General features: G+C 43.0%; 1 protein-coding gene across 3 annotated transcripts in view; it reads left to right on the top strand.

Moving 5' to 3' along the window:
- Positions 1-19,023, top strand: part of LOC141132824 (uncharacterized) — a 64,048-nt gene that overhangs the window by 24,650 nt on the left and 20,375 nt on the right. For all 3 annotated transcript variants that reach the window (XM_073621728.1, XM_073621730.1, XM_073621729.1), the window contains 3 exons: positions 1,943-1,995; positions 10,839-10,936; positions 16,133-16,238. In XM_073621728.1, the coding sequence (XP_073477829.1) occupies positions 1,943-1,995; positions 10,839-10,936; positions 16,133-16,238 (257 nt within the window). The remainder of the gene's footprint in view (positions 1-1,942; positions 1,996-10,838; positions 10,937-16,132; positions 16,239-19,023) is intronic.

Here is a 19,023-nt window from a genome sequence, read left to right as displayed (position 1 = left end):
CAGAGAGCAGAACACAATAGCACAGCAGGAGGATTCCCCTATCCACATCAAATGTTGAATGAAAAAATGATGCATGTGTCGGCGGCCTAAGCAAAGATCTCTTTGCTTTTCTACTGGACAGTGATGATCCGCTTCGCATTTTGTAGCCAATAGGGCTGTGAGCAGAATAGGAAGGAATGAGCTATAGTGAAAACGAGAGAGGCTGTATCTGTGCTTTAAATCAACAGTTCAGGATACACAGTTGGCCAGAGTCATAAAAAAATGATTTGAGTGGTTCTGCCAACTATCCCTATTTTTAAATAGGGTAGTGAGACATAGTGATACCTCCTGTCTTAAGAAGGCTCTGTTGTGCTTCATCCTGGTTCAGTGGAGCATTTTTGGTTCCTTTTAACCCAAACCACCTTAACCTGTTTGGTTATATTTTCATGATACCTAACAAAAAACTAACGGGGAACAAGTAATAAAATACACCTCCACGATATTGGGCAAAAACAGAGGGGATTCTATGCTGGTTCTTTTTAGTTCTTGGCAGCCCACTCTTTCTACAAGCATTACTTCAGCCAATAAAGAATGGGTACATATATGTCTGCAAACTACTAGAGGCACCATTCTTTGAGAATTACTCTCCAGAGAACCCCCAAACATGTAAACAGTAGAAGCTGCTATAAAGGATCTGCTTTATTTAGAAAATATTGATGCGTTTTGACGTGTGAAAGGACTCTGATCTAAAAAGGTTTAATCAGCGATGGTCATCATTCAAAGGCAAAATACTAACACCCCAAGAAGAGTATGCCAGACTGTCATCTTTCTCCTATTCCAATAAACAAAATAGCGCAAATGCATGATACGCCTTAAGCTTAGAGTCTAAAGAGACCTTAGAAGGGTATGGCCCATTTGCTCGTAGCCTTTGGTCTAAACAATATCCAGTTCATGTATCTTGCCTATGATGTAAGGAACAACTTATTATGAGGAGAGAAGAGGAGCAAGTAATTTTTTTGAGTTGTTATGTTTGAGCAAAGCGAGAGTCACACACTTTTCAGAAAGTCTCATTATTTCAAGACAAGACAATATCAATGCCATTTACTATAGAAAAAATGATGTTGGTGGGCGCTTCTTTCAGACTAGTTTGCAAGAACTTACTGGCCTGCCCATCCATAGCATTCTTGTTCCTGTACCTGTGGTTTAATTTCTACACTGAGTGGCAGTTACTGTCTCAGATATGGACATCATAATGTTTATGTTTAACTTCAGTTATAGCTTTTCTACGTACAAAAAAGATTATCAAGCAAGCCTTTTCTCATTTAGGTTACAAATGCATATCAATCTAAGGTTGAAAATTAAATGTTGTAAATACTTTATCTTGTAAATATCTTTAGAAGACGCAATACAAAGTTTTGAAAAAAAAAAACTAACTCACAAATAGTGCATTAACCAGTCTTCCAAACCTTGATGACTCAGATTGTAATTATTACATAACCTAAAAATTGGATCTACAGATCATGTCGCTGGTAATTATTGTTCTCCACAAATATGTCACTCTCAGTGAAATTACAAAAGTTATACAGAGGAGTTTGAAGGCAGCCCATCAATGCCCATTTATGTTAGATGGGAACACAGTGTACCACCTTTTTGTCTTGTGATAAAAAAGACCATCTGAGTAAGTCTAACATATACAATCATGGGTGAAATTGCATTTAAAAATACCTCTAATTTGAGGCTACAATAGAAGAGCATTAACTTAGCAACTAGGTCGTGACTTAAAAGCCTTTGGTCGTTTATTTCCGCTCGTTTATTTAAGCCAGCCAGCTTACTCCATGGCCTTTCAAGCAGGATATGATTCATTGATGTGAGCCTAAGTTAGTGAATGCACTTTTTTCTCCCCATTTAGTTTCATATGTAATTATAGCCTCCCCTGCAGCTAATTTCTTCATCTTTGTTTCAGGGCTCGGAGATAAAAATTTCAAAGTGCCGGACCCAGCTGATTCTGCGTCATTCGTGAGTCACACTAATAATGCTACTTAATATCTCCAGAACAATACAAATTATTTGCACTCATTATTTCCTACAGCTTGACATGGGTTCTTTGCATTGTATTCTCTTTTCTTGTAAAGAAAATTACTGTACCGAAAGACAGAGATACTATTGCTCTCTGTGGCTTTTGGGAACATAACCTTATGTTCTTAGTTAATGGCTAGCTCTACATAAAACCTATATTTTTTGTTTTGAATGGACGACAGTGGGATTAGTCAAGTCCTTACTTCTTTATATGTCAACATAATCTTGATGTAGGTTGTAGGCTGCCCAAACATGGCCATTATAAAGACAAAGAAGGTGTCTTTATAAAGCGTGTAATGCCAAAACTTTGCTTTTTTAGTTCTCAATAGAGTAGAGTAGGATTAAAACCCCTGTCAGGATTTTATTGCTGTCTGTGTCCTGCTAGGGAGATTTATTTTCACTTCTTGTCTTGGAGACTCAACAGGAAGTGATAAGAAATTTCCTTAAAGTCGGAGGGATTCCCAACTTAAATAGTCATTACCGGAAAATGTATCTCCATTTAAAGATTTACCCTTGGCTTTCAGTCTCATTACAACTTTCAAGTGTAGGATTTTCCCTTACGTTCTGTTTCAGTGACAATGGTTACCACCACAAATAAACGGGCTAACCTCCACATTGAGACACAGACCACAATAAAAACTTGGCAGCAGGTCAAACCCTTGCCTACTAAAAAAGAGTTATGCCTTTACTTTAAAAATGGTGAATTCTGCACAAGATGAAATGTTCTGCCATTACACTCTTGTAAAGGTCACATAGATGGGTAAAGACCGAAACTGTAAAAGAGATACCTCCCCACCACAGTTCACAAAAGATTTTAAAAAGTCAGCTAGTTTTTTAACTGATGTTATTTCAAGAATGAGATGTTAGCTTTGGATTGATTTACAGTCCAAATTCTTGCCCTGTGGTTTATTTTAATGATTGGTCAACGTTTCTAATCCAGGTCATGAAGTATAAAAAATAAATGACATTTTACTATATATGGTTGTTAGGCTTTTTCAGCATGAAGGGTTGAATAGCTTTCCAGTCTTTGAGTGCCTTGGAGTGAAGTCAAAGCCAAACTGGGGGACATTTGATAGACTCTAGATATCTCACTGCACTATTGAACCACTTAGGGGGATTTTTTATGGTGCTGTCCTTCACATGTCCAACTGGAAGGAATTTCAGGTAGACCCAGGACACCCAGGTTGGATTTTACCTTCCCATTGGTCTGAGAGAAAAAAACACATTTTTTCCTCATATGTGTTTTTTTTATCTCCAGATATGTCTGAGTTCTTCTACATGTTTTGTGATGTGACTCACAAAGTCCCTTGGGCTATAAGTAGTTGTGGTGCATATACCTCTATTTGATGTCATTATAATCTATTAGTCCCTTTAAAGTCCCTTTTTATCAGCCTTGTGCAGTCACTGTAAAGCTGAGCTCAGGCTGGTAGAGGGGGAAAAAGCACACATAGCCAATTATGTGCTAACAAGAACCAATCTGATAAGAGGGGAAATCAGAGTGACAGAGAGATGAGCTCGTTAGTCTGCTGCTTCTCCTTTTACTGAGTAATCACAGGCTGAAGGAGGGACAAGACCTATAAGTGTTACTGAAATGCAGTAGAGAAAAAATCAGGTCTCTTGCCTTGCCAGACAGGGCTGTACTTTATGGCAGAGCTGTGTAAATCTCAGAATTGAAAGGGCAAGCATGCTAATCCTTTGGCAATTAAAACATCTCCCATATATGTATTTCATCTGTACATTTATCCAATTGCTCGTATACAGTTTAAAACAATTCCTTTATTAGGAGGTGCACAAATAAAGCGGAGGTCCGTCCACCGCTGCAAAAATTAAAAGCCCGCAGCTGCACATACTGCAACTGCTAACTTTTAGGTTCAATAAGTTTTTTATTGTATATAAAATAGTTTTCCAAACGGAAAATGAAAACATAAACAAGATCAGATGCTCGACATCGGGCAATCTGATTTAGTAATAAAGAAACATACATGGGTAGATCAATACATTATTATGCGTTCTGTCTTCAATATAAACATAGTGTATTATCTCAACAGCTTTCGGAACTTTTGCTGTTAGTCATGTTGACTAAAATTCCCGAGATCTGGACGCCCCTATGGGATCATGCTGCGCCCAGGTGTCTAGGAACTCTGAATAAATAGACAAGTAATCTGAATACCATCAGCGTATAAACGTTGGTGTTCAACCAATCTGCTGGAGGTTGTGAGGGGATTGATGTTAAAGAGCAGAATACAATAGGCAAAAAATAAAATCATGACTATAGATAGCCCAAAAGAGTAGTATAAGAGTAAAGAAAAGTGTTGGAATGACAGGTAGAGGAAAGAAGAGAGGTGGGGGGAGGAACGGGGAGGAAGACTGGCAAGGTAGGTGGGGGGGGGGGGGAGGGGGGAAGGGAGGGGAACAGCGAGCCTCACCCCAAGTCGGGGCCTTTATTATTAGGTTGTTTGTGTGGAACTAGTAGAATTTGTAACTTGGCTAGGTGCCTTCATAGCTGTGAGTCTGCTTTTTAGCTTATCTGAAGTGGAGTAATGCCTCCATATGCTCCAGATATAGGAAAATTTTGCATATTTGTCTATGGCTCTGGCTTGCATTTCCTCCATAAGCATGGTGTTATTTATTTCACTTACCCACTCTAAAAGAGATGGGGGAGTAGTGGATTTCCAGTGTCTAGCAATTAATTGTCTACCACTGCTGAGAAAAAATTTTAAGAGGTTGTGTTTTTGTGACTTAATTTTACCCGGTAGTATTGATAGGAGAGCGATGAAAGGAGAGGGAGTGAGTGGTTTATCGTAGATTTCTGAATAGATTTGGAAGATTTGGGTCCAGAACGGACCTATCACATCGCATTCCCACCAGATGTGTCCATACGTACCCTTCGCAGAGTTACATCTCCAACATATGTCGGTAGTTGATGGAAACATGATCCTGAGATTCGTTGGCACTCGATACCATCTGGATAAAACCTTGTAATTTTTTTCCTTGGTGTAGCACGAAATGGCTGATTTGTGGGTGAAAATAAAAGCTTTACCCCATTCGGCTTCGGTTATTTCCCTCCCGAGTTTCTCTGACCATGCTTTGGTGTAGTTGGGTAAGGTATCATGTGTGTGTTCTATAATCAGTTTGTAGATCAATGAAAGGGTGTGGCGGGGGGTTTCTGAGAATGTGCATAGTTGTTCAAAGCCAGTCAAGGGTCTGTGAATCTGTTTGGAATCATGTAATTTCTTACAGTAGGCTGTCAGATGTAGACGTGTTAACCATGTTACGTTGGATGATGTGATGCTTAATCTTGACGTGAAAGTACCAAGTGTGTTGTTGACAAATTGTCGTGCTGTGGGCCAAGTGGCTCTGTTGTGATCGTCTATGATTTGTATAGAACTGCCTTCTGGGAGAGCTGGGTTGTCAAATAGAGGGGTAAGGGGACTTGGCTCAGTGGAAAGTGAGTATCTTTCTTTTCTGCGGTACCAGATTAATAGTGCATCTCTGGTCAGTGGAGACAAACTAGTAAGAGATCTATGAGTCCGTTCATAACCCCATGGTAAAGCCCAGAGGTCAATTGTTCCACCAAAGTGGAAGCTTTACGTAGTGGGCGAGGGAACCACTCCAGTAAACGGGAGACCACTGCTGCTGTGTGGTAGAGTTCAAAATCTGGGAGGCTTGTCCCACCTTTGGAAATGGGGGTACATAAAAGTTTGTGTTTCAGTCTGGGATGGTTTCCCCTCCACACGAATCGTATGGCCATGGAACGAAGAGTACGGAAGAAGGCAGCTGGCAAGGCAATTGGGAGGGCTTGAAATAAGTATAATAATTTAGGGAGTATGTCCATTTTCAATATGTTCATGCGACCAAACCATGATATTGGCAGGTCCCCTCGGCTTTCAGTGAGGCGTCTAATTTTCGTGAGAAGTGGACTGTAATTTAGGGTGTATATTTCCGAGGCACGGCTTGGGATGGCCGTACCTAGGTATGAGATAGATTTTGATTGCCATTGGAATGAGAAGTTGGCCTTAAGAGAGGAAAGGGTCGGCTGAGGTAGGGATATGTTCAGTGCTTCTGTTTTAGAGAGATTCAGTTTATAATTACTGAGACCACCGAATCGGTTGATCTCGGCAAGTATGGATGGTATACTAATATGGGGATTGGTCACATAGAGGAGCAAGTCGTCTGCATAAAGGGAAAGTTTACATTGTGAGGACGGGGTCTGTATCCCTCGTATATCCGGATTAGCTCTAATAGCTTGGGCTAGATGTTCGATTACTAAGGCAAATAGGAGTGGGGAGAGGGGACAGCCTTGTCTCGTGCCATTGGAAATAGTGAGTTTCTCTGATTGAGTTCCATTAACTAAAATTGTGGCTGAGGGCTTAGAATATAGTGACATGATGTGGGTTAGCATTCTAGGTCTTAGTCCTATTTGGGAGAGAGTAGCCTGAAGAAAGGGCCAACTGACCCTATCAAAAGCCTTCTCCGCGTCACAGGAGAGAAGGCAGGTCGGTATGTGGTTACGATGGGCATATGTCACTAGGTGGATAGTTTTGGTGGTATTGTCCCTAGCTTCACGTCCAGGGACAAAACCCACTTGATCTCTATGTATTAGATTTGGCAAAAGAGGTGAGATACGGTTCGCTAGAATCTTAGCATACAGTTTAAGATCTATATTTAGTAGGGATATCGGCCTATAATTAGAACATAGAGAGGTATCCTTGCCCGGTTTTGGGATGACTACTATTTGGGCTTGTAATAAAGTATGGGAGGGAGATAAGTTCTCATCTATGGCGTTGAATGCTTTGGCCATCAGGGGGGATAACAAAGGTGCAAACGTCTTGTAGAAGCGTGAGGAGAACCCATCTGGACCTGGGCTTTTACCATTCTTTAAATTTTTAATGGCAAGTTGGAATTCGGAGTCAGTCAGGGGGGATTCCAAGTCTTCTGCTTCAGAGGCTGGGATGGTTGGGAGTGCAGTTTCCTGAATGTATGAGGACAGTGTTAGAATCGGAGAGTCTGTTTGGATGTTGGGTGACGGTGTCTGGGGCTTGAGATTGTATAATGTGTCATAGTATTGACGGAATTCTTCTACTATGGAAGAATTATTTATTATTTTACCTTTATTGGGTGAGTTAATACAGGGGATAGCCCTCCGGGCCTGTCTGGGTTGCAGAGTCTGCGCAAGATGTCTGCCACACTGATTTGCTTGTGAGTAGTGGACAAATCGCCCTTTATCTCTCGCTACCAGTGAGCGTTGTGAAAAGATTTGCAAGAGGTCTCTCCTAGCATTGGTGAGTTCTAGTTGAGTTTTTTCCTCGGGGGGATCGTTTATGGTCCTCCTCTAGGGTGGCTATTAGGGACAGAAGGCGTGTGATGTCTGCTGTTCGCGCACATTTTAATCTGGAGCCGTGTTGGATAAGTTTACCCCTAATGACGCATTTGAGGGCTTCCCATTTCATTAGTGGGTTAGTGTCGTCACGGGCATGGTCTGCAACAAAGTGTTTGATGGTTTGTGTGATGTCCTGGGTGCATACTGAGTCTGAGAGCAGATTGTCGTTTAATCTCCACGTGGCTCTCTTTTTTTGTGTTGGTATGCTTCCTAAATTCATATGTATGGGGGCGTGGTCAGACCACAAAGTGAGGCCTATCGAGGCGGAAGGTGAGAAATCCAATAGGGACTGGGAAATGAAGATATAGTCTAATCTACTGTAGGTAGAGTGTGCTGGGGAGTAGTATGTGAAATCTTTAGTGGAGGGGTGTAACATCCTCCAGACGTCCACTAAAGATAAGTCTGAAAGAATTGTACGTATTTTGGTCAGGGAAGCCGGGGAGATTGAGGACTTACCCATTGAGGTGTCAAGGCGTGGTATCAGAGCGGCATTGAGGTCTCCTCCCAGGATCATGTTGACCGTACTGAATCTTTTCAGGCGAGTAGAAACCTTGGAGAGGGATTGCAGTTGATCCTGGTTTGGAGAGTAGACATTAATTATAGTATAGATCATATTCATATATGAAAGTTTTAAGAAAACATATCTCCCTAGTGGATCAATGAGGGTGTCTAGCACATCTGGTGTGAATGAGACATGAAACGCGATCGAAACCCCTTTAGATTTCGCTGCGGGGTTGGTGCTGTGGAACCAAGTGGGATATTGCTTATGGAGAAGTTGCGGAATGGTGTCTGATCTAAAATGAGTCTCCTGAAGGAGTAAAATTTGGGTACGATTTTTGTGAAAATGATATAAGATTTGCCTCCTTTTCTCTGGGGTGTTAAAACCCCTGCAGTTTAAAGAGGAGACTTTCAAGGGGGTTTGCACTGCCATAGGGAAGAGGATTTGATAATTAGGTATACTAAGGCTGGCCATACACTATACAATTTTCTGATTCAATTTCCTTTAGATTTACCTTCAACTATGTAGTGCAAGGGCCTGTCTGATTGCATACAAATTGAAAGGGTTTAGGTTTGACCTCATATTATATGGTTTTGGTAAATCTAAAGGAAAGTTGAACAGGAAAATTGTATAGTGTATGGCCAGCTTTAGACAAGGGGGAGGCTCGCTGTCTCCAGGGGGGTGGGGGAGGGGTGAGGAAAGGTAGTAAAGAAACCTCCGTTAGTATTGAGTTGTAGAATAAATTTAAATGAATAGATAGGGAGAAAAACAGAAAGAAAACAGAGAAAGAAAAACCTTGGCCTCAGAGGCCGCATAAAGAACATTGTGTTCTAACGTTCAGCTAATGCCTCTAAGGGCGCTGAAAATCCTATGTGGGGGGTAGTGGCTAGTCCACAGAGGGGCCCGCACACACCGGGCTACTAAGAGAAAAAGGCAATACGTTTTAAATACTGCTATAACTTTAGCAACTCAGGACTCGCAGAGTCGCATGCGCCTCGCTAAACTATTATGAGCTGTCCAGCCGGACAAAGCTCCTAGATGAGGTCCGATGATCTAACTGTCTGCAGGGTCAACAATATGAGAATAACAATACAACATAAAGCAATGAGGGACGGGGTGAGAAGGGCAGGGTCTGGGGGGGACCCTAAATAAAGTAGTGAATCACGGTGTTGGCTTGGGATCTCTGTTAACTAAGGAGGGACCGTGCTGCTAAGAACACAAGACAAACACCGTGTGTGAGAAGAACAAAATAACATAGCTAAACATAATGTCCCAACAATACTGTAACCATAATACTGGGGCCGCTTCATCGGCGTAGTGCCTGTGAAGGAAAGAAATGGTTAATCAGAAGTTCTGCAGCGGGGGTTCATCCATCTGTTGCTTTGGGGAGATCCGACTTTGAGCGTTTGTTCTTCCTAGATTGTTTTTGCCAGTTCGATGCGATCGGGAATCCAGGAGTCGCTGCATGGATTGGCCAATCAGGGATGTGGATCTGGGGCAGTTCGAAAGTCCCGAGGAACTTTGGGAGGTCACCCAGAGTGCGAAATGTGGCCGACCGTCCTTCATGAGATGCAAAGAGATTAAATGGGAAACCCCAGCGATATTTAATGTGCTTTTCCTGGAGGGCTCCTGTGAGGGGTTTCAGTGCACGTCGCATATCCAGGGTCAGCTTGGAAATGTCTGGTAATAAAGTCACAGCAGCATCATTAAAGTATATGGCGTCTTGGTTGCGAGCTGCACGCATGATAGCATCTTTAATCGCATAAAGTAGTGTAGTGACAGTCTCTTCTACGGTTTGTTCCACATCTTCTATCCTGCTTGTGACATCCTTGCGCAGCTCAGAGATCTCCTGTTTGTAGGAGCGTTCAAGTCTCTGTACACATGCCTCAAAATCATGTTTGGTGGGGAGAGCTTTGATGTAAGCTTCCATGTCCCATCCACTATAAGACCGGTGCGATGTTGGGGAATGACATGCAGAGCGCACAGATTCATTCTCTGAGTCTGGAGGGGATCTAGCACGCTGCCTGGTTGTCATATGTGGTGTGGAGTGCTGTAATGTAGCTCCTTGTGAGGCCGCATGTGAGCCTGAGGAGCGGGTCGACGCCATCTTGGATTTGGGGGGGCCGTGCTGATTTTGTCCCAAATGTATGAAAAAGCGGTCGATTTCCCCCTCGGTTTGTGTATCAGGGGTATGGCGTCCTTCTCCCCCACCTCTCTTCCCCATTACAGACCTGTCTGCAGAGTTCTGGAGTCGCTGAGAGCCTCTATTAGTCCGGTGTGTGCAGGAGCTCCTGAGAAACACGTCTCACTCCTCCATGAGCCAGGCCACGCCCCAACTGCTAACTTTTAATAATAGGACACTTGCCTGTCCTGGGGTCCAGCGATGTCAGCACCGCAGCTGATATTTCCATCAGCTGTCGGGTGCATGCCGCCTCCATTGTGAGTAAGGGAATTCGGCAGAGAAGCTTTACGGCTTCATGCCGGGAACCCTACTGCTCATGCGCGAGGCTCCGCACCTTTCTCCTACTGGCCCGGCGGCCAGGGAAGGAGGCGGGAGGAGTAGGGAGCCCGGGCGGTGACGTCAATATCCACGGCTGAGGCTCCCGGAAATGGGAACAGGATACCTGTGAAAGACAGGTATCCTGTCCCCCTCCCCCCCGAAAAGGTGCCAAATGTGGCACCTGAAGGTGGAAGGAGTACAATGAGCGGAAGTTCCACTTTTGGGTGGAACTCTGCTTTAAGGTAAGAAATAAAGGTAGAGAGGTGTGAAACGCGCCAGGACGGTAACTGCACTTAATGCATTTGTGTTTTGATTTTTTAAAACCTCAGATTATTGCAATTCCTGGATTGAGGACCTCATTTTTTATAGAATCACTTTTAAAGTGTTAACTTTAACTTCTGCAGAAAAATGACAGCTGCTGCAAACTGTTGAATATAGTGAGGCAAGATCTACAGCTGAGTGACAATGAGGACAGCAAACCAGAGAACACAGAAAATCCCAGGTATATTCTCTCCACCCTAATCTCCTATGGCAGCTAACATGTTAGCAGTGCAGTGTTTCTAAATTTCAGTTAGTATTTTTTTTATTGTAAATGTATGTGTGAGGGAACTGCTTGGGTACCCCAACTAGGTGCTTCCATCTGTCAAACAGCTCCTCCTGCCCTCCAAACTGTTCCGAACAGACTGAAAACCAATACCAGCCCTTTTTACCTCAAACATTGTATACAGACAAGATGTGAGGAAAACTCCTAAGGAAAGACTTTATTAAACAGAAATACAGTGGCAACTCGGATTGCGAGTAACACGGTTAACGAGCGTTTCGCAATACGAGCAATTCTTTTTTTAAAAATTCTGACTCGGTTTGCCAGTGTTGCCTCACAAAACGAGCAGGATTCAAGCCTCTGCGGTGTGCAGTACCACATTTGGCCAGAGGTGCGGGGGCGCCGGTGACACTCGGAGCCGTTTGGAAATACTCGAAAACATTTGGGAATACTCTGTTCTCGAGTGTTTCCGAGCCTTTCCGAGGGTTTCCGAGTGTATCCGGCGCCCCCCCATCTCTGGCCACATGCGGTATTGCATGCAATAGAAGTCAATATGGAACAAATTATCTTCGTTTCCATTGACTTCTATGGGGAAACTCACTTTGATATGCGAGTGCTTTGGATTACAAGCATTCCCTTGGAATGAATTATGGTCATAACCCAAGGTTCCACTGTACAGGATTTTATGCACTTGAAAAGTAGGTCAGTCATCACATGAACAATAAAACCGAATGTTTGTCATTATCTGCTTCAGCCCCGGAAGACCAGAGCGTTTTTTGCGATTCGCCACTGTGTCGCTTTAACTGACAATTGCGCAGGCGTGCAACGTTGCTCCCAAACAAAATTGACGTCCTTTTTTTCCCACAAATAGAGCTTTCTTTTGGTGGTATTTGATCGCCTCTGCGATTTTTATTTTTTGCGCTATAAACAATATAAGAGCGACAATTTTGAAAAAAACTCATTATTTTTTACATTTTGCTATAATAAATATCCTCCAAAAATATATAAAAAAAACATTTTTTTTCCTCAGTTTAGGCCAATCGTATTCTTCTACATATTTTTGGTAAAAAAAAATCACAATAAGCTTTGATTGATTGGTTTGCGCAAAAGTTATAGCGTTTACTAAATAGGGGATAGTTTTATAGCATTTTTATAAATAAATTTTTTTTACTAGAAATGGCAGCGATCATCGATTTTTACTGTGACGCGATGTTATGGCGGACATGTCGGACATTTTTGACACATTTTTGGGACCATTGTCATTTATACAGCGATCAGTGCGATTAAAAATGCATTGATTACTGTGTAAATGACACTGGCAGTGAAGGGGTTAACCGCTAGGGGGCGGGGAGGGGTTAAGAGTGTCCTAGGGGAGTGATTTCTAACTGTCAGGGGGATGGGCTGGTGTGTGACATCACTGATCTCTGCTCCCAATGACAGGGAGCAGAGATCGAGTGACACTTGTCACTAGGCAGAACGGGGAGATGCTGTTTACATCAGCATCTCCCCGTTCGTCCTCTCCATGAGGCGATCGCGGGTATCCCCGCGGCGATCGAGTCCGCAGGACCCGCGACCCGACTCACAGAGCTCCCGGCCCGACGGCGGCGCGCACGCAATGGCAAGGCGGGGAATTCAAATGGACCTACAGGTACGCCCATTTGCCCAGCCGTGCCATTCTGCCGACGTACATCGACTGCGCCGGTCGGGAACCGGTTATAAAACAATATAAAATCCCCATTTGAACGAATGATCACACAGAACTTTTTGTCAATTTAATCTACCTGGTCTGAAGTCACTAAAGGGGGGCATGCATGGCATATCACAGAACAGGGCTTGGAAGGGGGGTAAAGAGGAGTCAGTATGAACACATTACAATAGTCTAATCTGCAGTGGAACGAGAAGATTGCTGCTGCTAGGGGCAACCAGAGAAATGTCAGGTGCTTAAGCAACCAGCCAAGAGGAGTCATAGTGACATGGCATGGGTGACAGAGGACCCTGGTAGAGAGGGGGTTTGTGAGCTTGGCCCCCTTGCTAGTCACTGATGCCCCAAATACAGGGACCAATATCGCTGCACAAGATATTCCAGGTACCTAGCCTGAGATGTCCCGGAAGAGGAGAAGTGAGTGAGAGGCCTCAGGAAAAATTTTAGAAACATGTGAAAACATGATCTCTTGTGTCAGGGAGAAGTCTCATAATATCACTGGGAGTGAGGTGACACGTAGGGCTGGTGGAGTGGGGTACAGGCTTCGTGGTATCCACTTAGAATTGCTGCATCCATTGGGAGGAGCTAAAAGAAATGAAATTTGCACAAAGGGTTAACTGTGCAGGAACATGCTCCCTTCTTAAGGCTGATTTCACATGACCACAGCCTCAGTCTGTAAATGCAGGTATTAGCGAGCATGGTACTGTGACTGTACCGAAGTCTGGAGAGTTAATCAAACATGTGGTGTAGAGTGTGCTCACTTCTAAGTTGGAGTGCTGCCTTAACATAGTTACATAGTAAATTTGGTTGAAAAAAGTCCATCCAGCCCAACCAAAAGAGGAAAAAAAAAACACACACACAAATGAAAACCTCCATACACACTATCCTATACCCACAGTTTATCCAGAGGAAGGCAAAAAAAAAAAAAAAAAAACCAATAAAGAATGATCCAACGGGGAAAAGAAAATCCTTCTTGAACCCCAAGAGGCAATTGAATATTCCCTGGATCTACTTTACCTATAAATGTTAGTATGCAGGTATATTTTGTGCATTTAAGAAAGAATCCAGGCCTTTTTTAAAACAAACTAGTGAGCTGGCTTGAACCAGCTCTTGAAGGAGTCTATTCCACATTTTCACAGCTTACTGTGAAGAAGCCTTTCTGTATTTGGAGATTAAGGCTGGATTCACACTATTGCGAATTGGATGTGGGATCTCTGCATCCAATTCGCAATAGCAGGAGAATGTGACCGGCTCTCTATGGAGCCGGTTCACATATCTCCGATGCAGCTCCGGTGCGAATTTGCACAGGAGCCCTGTGCGTCTTTTGGTTCGTTTCAGGTCTGAATTCAGCCCTGCTGGGAGCTGCATCGGCATCCAGTTTGAACCGAGACTAATGGGGCGCACACGCTGTCGGACTTTACGGCTACAAAAGTCAGACGGACGCCGACGGACCAAATCCGGTGGACAATCCGATTGTGTGTGGGCTTCCCTGGACTTTCAGCTGACTTTTCCAGTCGCAAATCTGACGGACTTTAGATTTGGAACTTACTTTACACGTTGGCAGCCTCCACCTGTAGATACAGGCATTAGTAAGCACTCCGTTAAGGTCCCCCCCCATTAGACACGTTAAGAGAGACTTGTCTGGAACATGATCAGCTCATGATCAGTTATGTGAGAGCTCAAGGATAAATGCGCCCTGGTGCAGAAGCCTCTTTGCTCTCCACTTGGTCTTGTGCTGTCAGAAGCATCAGCCTTGAATGGAGGTGATAGGTAATGGCCAGTAATTCTAGGTCTCTATAGCAGCACACCCAGACCATACAGTAACCCCTGGCACTCACTTCCCTCTAGCAGCAGGCACACCTGAGAATCTTATTCACAATGTCCTGGGAGCTGTCTGTCACCCAGCTTCCACATGACACTCTTCAGTGAGGGAGACAAAGACCAGGACTCTAGAACGATGCTTTCCAAAAAAAAAAAATCCTTCAACAGTCTTCTCCAGGCCCCCAGCCCATCATCTGCTGAGGTCTAGACTACAACTCTTGTCTCACACTAGCTGTCTCCTAGGGGCAGCAGCCCCAGGAGAAGAAGAACCCTCCTAGCAGAGGAAGAGCCCCCTCTTATCACCTCCCTCAGCCATCTTCTGGGTGCCCCCTTCCCAGGGATTGGCTGGGGTCTGATAAATATTAACCGCTTGCCAACCAGCCGCAGCAGTCGTACTGCGGCAACATGGCTCGGCTGTGCGAATCACCGGCATGTTACGTCACTTCCTTTTTTGGCCACTAGGGGCGCATGCGCGCCGCCTGCTCGCCCATGGAGCCGATGCGAGTGCCCGGCGGTCACGATCACCGCCGGGCTCCCGCAATCACTCGGGGCACACCGAGAACCGGGATCTGTGTGTGTGTGTAAACACACAGTTTCCAGTTCTCTGAGGAGAAGAGACAGATCATCTGTTCATACAGAGTATGAACACGATCTGTCATCTCCCCTACACAGTCCCCTCCCCCCTTCAGTTAGAACACAGAGAGGAAACACAATTAACCCCTTGATCGCCCCTAGTGTTAACCCCTTCCCTGCCAGTGACATTTTTACAGTAATCAATGCATTTTTATAGCACTGATTGCTGTATAAATGCCAATGGTCCCAAAAATGTGTCAAAATTGTCCGACGTGTCTGCCATAATGTCGCAATCCTGATAAAAAACGCAGATTGCTGCCATTACTAGTAAAAAAAAAAAAAAAATAATAAAAATGCCATAAAACGATTCCCTATTTTGTAGACGCTATAACTTTTGCGCAAACCAATCAATATACACTTATTGTGTTTTTTTTTACCAAAAATATGTAGAAGAATACATATCAGCCTAAAAAGAGGAAAAACATTTTTTTTTATATATTTTTGGGGGATATTTATTATAGCAAAAAGTAAAAAAATATAGAATTTTTTTCAAAATTGTCGCTATTTTTTTGTTTATAGAGCAAAAAATAAAAACCGCAGAGGTGATCAAATACCACCAAAAGAAAGCTCTATCTATGGGAAAAAAAGGACGTCAATTTTGTTTGGGTGCAACATCGCACGACCGCGCTATTGTCAGTTAAAGTGACGCAGTGCCGAATTGCAAAAAGTGCTCTGGTCAGGAAGGGGGTAAAATCTTTGGGGGCTGAAGCGGTTAATAATATTCTTTTATCTGGAAGCTTCCTCTAGAAGCAGACAGAAGCAATGAACCCCTGAACCTAAGGAAACCCTAGCCAGACCCCAAAAAAAAAAAAAAACAGGTAATTTTTTCACTTAGTACGGTAAAGCCAAATAACAACATTTTAGCCTAACTTTTGAATGTGTCTTACTACTATTAAGCATACCATAACCTGGTTAAACAAGAACCATTACAAATATTTTGTACATATGCACTGTATGATGTGATAATTTCTGTGTCCTTTTCCCTCAATATATGGCTGCAGCTCAAAGAAGACAAGTAAGAAAGAGAGCGAAAATTACCAGGAGAAGGCGAAGATAAAAGAAGACTCTTATGATGATAATGCAGAGTGGTATAAAGCCATAAAGAGGGTAATACATTACCATTAAATCACTCTCTCAATCAGCATGAACTATTTTTAATCCTTATGCTGCAAGCATAAGTAAATAGATTGGAAAATATATCATATTTACTTGTTTTAAACTTTTTTCTACATTTTTTCAGTTACTTCCTGGTTTCCATGCATAGGCAAATGATGCCATACATCCAAAGAGTCAAAGGAGGAGTTTTCTCAGCTAAATACACTGCCCTGCTTGCATGTCTGACCTAAGGGCAGATGGATCCCGGGAAGTAAATGCTACATGAAACATCTGCCCTTACTCAAGATATCAGCTAGAAATACTAGGAATACTAGGAGGTGTCTTTTAAAGTTATTTACTAGCAAAATAAAGCATGGAGACATTGATAGATAGGTTAGTTTGCTCTGAATAATATAAATTTATTAAATAGTGTTTTGGGGTTTTGGTGCTCAGATGCAGTGTAGTTCAGCTTTAACCGCTTGCCTTCCAGCGCACGATGATATACGTCGGCACAATGGCACGGCTGCGCAAATGGGCTTACCTGTACGTCCCCTTTAAATAGTGGGTGCCGCGTGAACGTGCCAGCGGGTCCCGCAGACTCGATGTCCACCAGTGGCCCGCGATCGTGGCACGGAGAGGCAGAACGGGGAGTAAACAAGGCATTTCCTTGTTCTGCCTAGCAACATGACAGGGAGCTACTGCTCCCTGTCATCTGAAGCAGTGATCTCTGTCATGTTCTAGTGAGCCCCTACAGTTAGAACACACTGAGGGAACACATTTAACCTTGATCGCCCTCTAGTGTTTAACCCCCTTCCCTGCCAGTGTCATTTACACAGTAATCAGTGCATTTTTATAGCACTGATCGCTTTATAAATGTCACTGGTCCCAAAATAGTGTCAAAAGTGTCCGATCTGTCCACCGCAATGTCGCAGTCACGATGAAAATAGTAGATCGCTGCCATTACTAATAACAAAAAAATGAATAAAAAAAAATGCCATAAATCTATCCCCTATAACTTTTGCGCAAACCACTCAATATACGCTTATTACGATTTTTTTTTTCCAAAAATATGTAGAAGAATATATATCGGCCTAAACTGAGGAAGAAATTGTTTTTTTCAATATTTTTTTGGGGATATTTATTATAGCAAAAAGTAAAAAATATTGCTTTTTTTTCAAAATGGTCACTCTTTTTATGTTTATAGCGCAAAAAATAAAAACCGCAGAGGTGATCAAATACCACCAAAAGAAAGCTCTATTTGTGGGAAAAAAAGGACGTCAATTTTGTTTGGGTGCAACGTCGCACGACGGCGCGATTGTCAGTTAAAGCGACGCAGTGCCGAATTGCAAAAAATGCTCTGGTCAGGAAGGGGTAAAATCTTCCGGGGCTGAAGTGGTTAAAAAAAAATCCAGAATATACAAAAATGTTTCCATAGTTTCTGCAGGTCTATAAAAAGAACTCATTCAAAATCTTGTCTCTGAGAAGCCTGCTATCCTCCAAATTAGGAGAGCTTCTTGAAGTTTATTATCTTTTTTTTTTTTTTACTTTTGAATGGAGTCTAAGAAGTTAGAACACTTGTCAGGTATTTATTGAAGTCTGTGACCCCTCAAGGTAGACTCATCCTCTCAATTTAATAACATTGTCATTGGGAATGAAAGTGAAGGGAAATCACACATTTTTAGCTATCACCAGAACAGAAATCAAGGGGAAATCTTCTAATAAGCCAACCTGTACCATGACAACTAAAGTCTGCAAAGGTAGTTTTTGTAATACCTGGAGTTGGACTTAAAGTAGTCAGAGACATCTTAGCAACGGGGAACATTTGGTCAGGAGTATGAATTATACAGTATAGCTTGCAGAGTATGGTTAGGCATACAGTTGAAACAGCATGGGGGTCAGGAGTGTGTAATGTACTCTCCACAATGTGCAGATCTCAGTGATCAGTGATAATTAACAAACAGCAAAGAGTGCAGTGTTTAGGCATATATAATGGTTGGCCATTCATGTGGAGTGCAGAGTTGAAGACTACCCTCCCATCACCCATTCCACCAAAATCAAGCAACAAATCCTCCCTTCCCATACTAAAATTTCTCCCTGAGGTAAATCTCTTCCCTCCACATAAAAAAATTTGCTCTCTTCATGCAACGCCCCTCAAGCACAAATTCCCCTTCCCTTTCTCCCCCCATTCCTCACTCTTTTGTTCCTCTTCCTCCTCCAGCATGGCAGCATGCTACTGTGAATGTCCCACTTTTCTCTGTAGGCCCCAATGGACAAGCTGTCTCCCTACAAGCCGTCTTTGCCGCTAGGGCATAGGTGTGTGCAGCCTATTGCATTAGGGTGTCCACCCCTAAGGCTCAAAGACAGGGCAACAGAAGTAGTGGCTAGGAGTGTACACATGTCATGGCTGTGATGCTATGCTTGCACATGTGAACAAATCTTTCTCTCTCTCTTTCCCTCCCTCTCTCTCTTTCTTTATTTCCCTCTCTCTCTCTCTCTCTCTCTCTCTCTCTTTCTCTCTCTCTCTCTCTCTCTCTCTCTCTCTCTCTCTCTCTCTCTCTCTCTCTCTCTCTCTCCCTCGCTCTCTTTCTTTCTCTGTTTCTCTCTCTTTCTTTATTTCTCTCTCTCTCTCCCTCGCTCTCTTTCTTTCTCTCTCTCCGTTTCTCTCTCTCTCTTTCTTTATTTCTCTCTCTCTTTTTTTTCTTTCTTTCTTTCTTTCTTTCTTCTTTCTTTCTTTCTTTCTTTCTTTCTTTCTTTCTTTCTTTCTTTCTTTCTTTCTTTCTTTCTTTCTTTCTTTCTT

The sequence above is a fragment of the Aquarana catesbeiana genome, linkage group LG03 (assembly GCF_042186555.1).
Source record: "Aquarana catesbeiana isolate 2022-GZ linkage group LG03, ASM4218655v1, whole genome shotgun sequence".
In the NCBI taxonomy this organism is placed as follows: Eukaryota; Metazoa; Chordata; class Amphibia; order Anura; family Ranidae; genus Aquarana; species Aquarana catesbeiana.
Note: the sequence above shows the minus strand (reverse complement) of the source record. Positions and strands in the feature narration are given on the sequence as shown.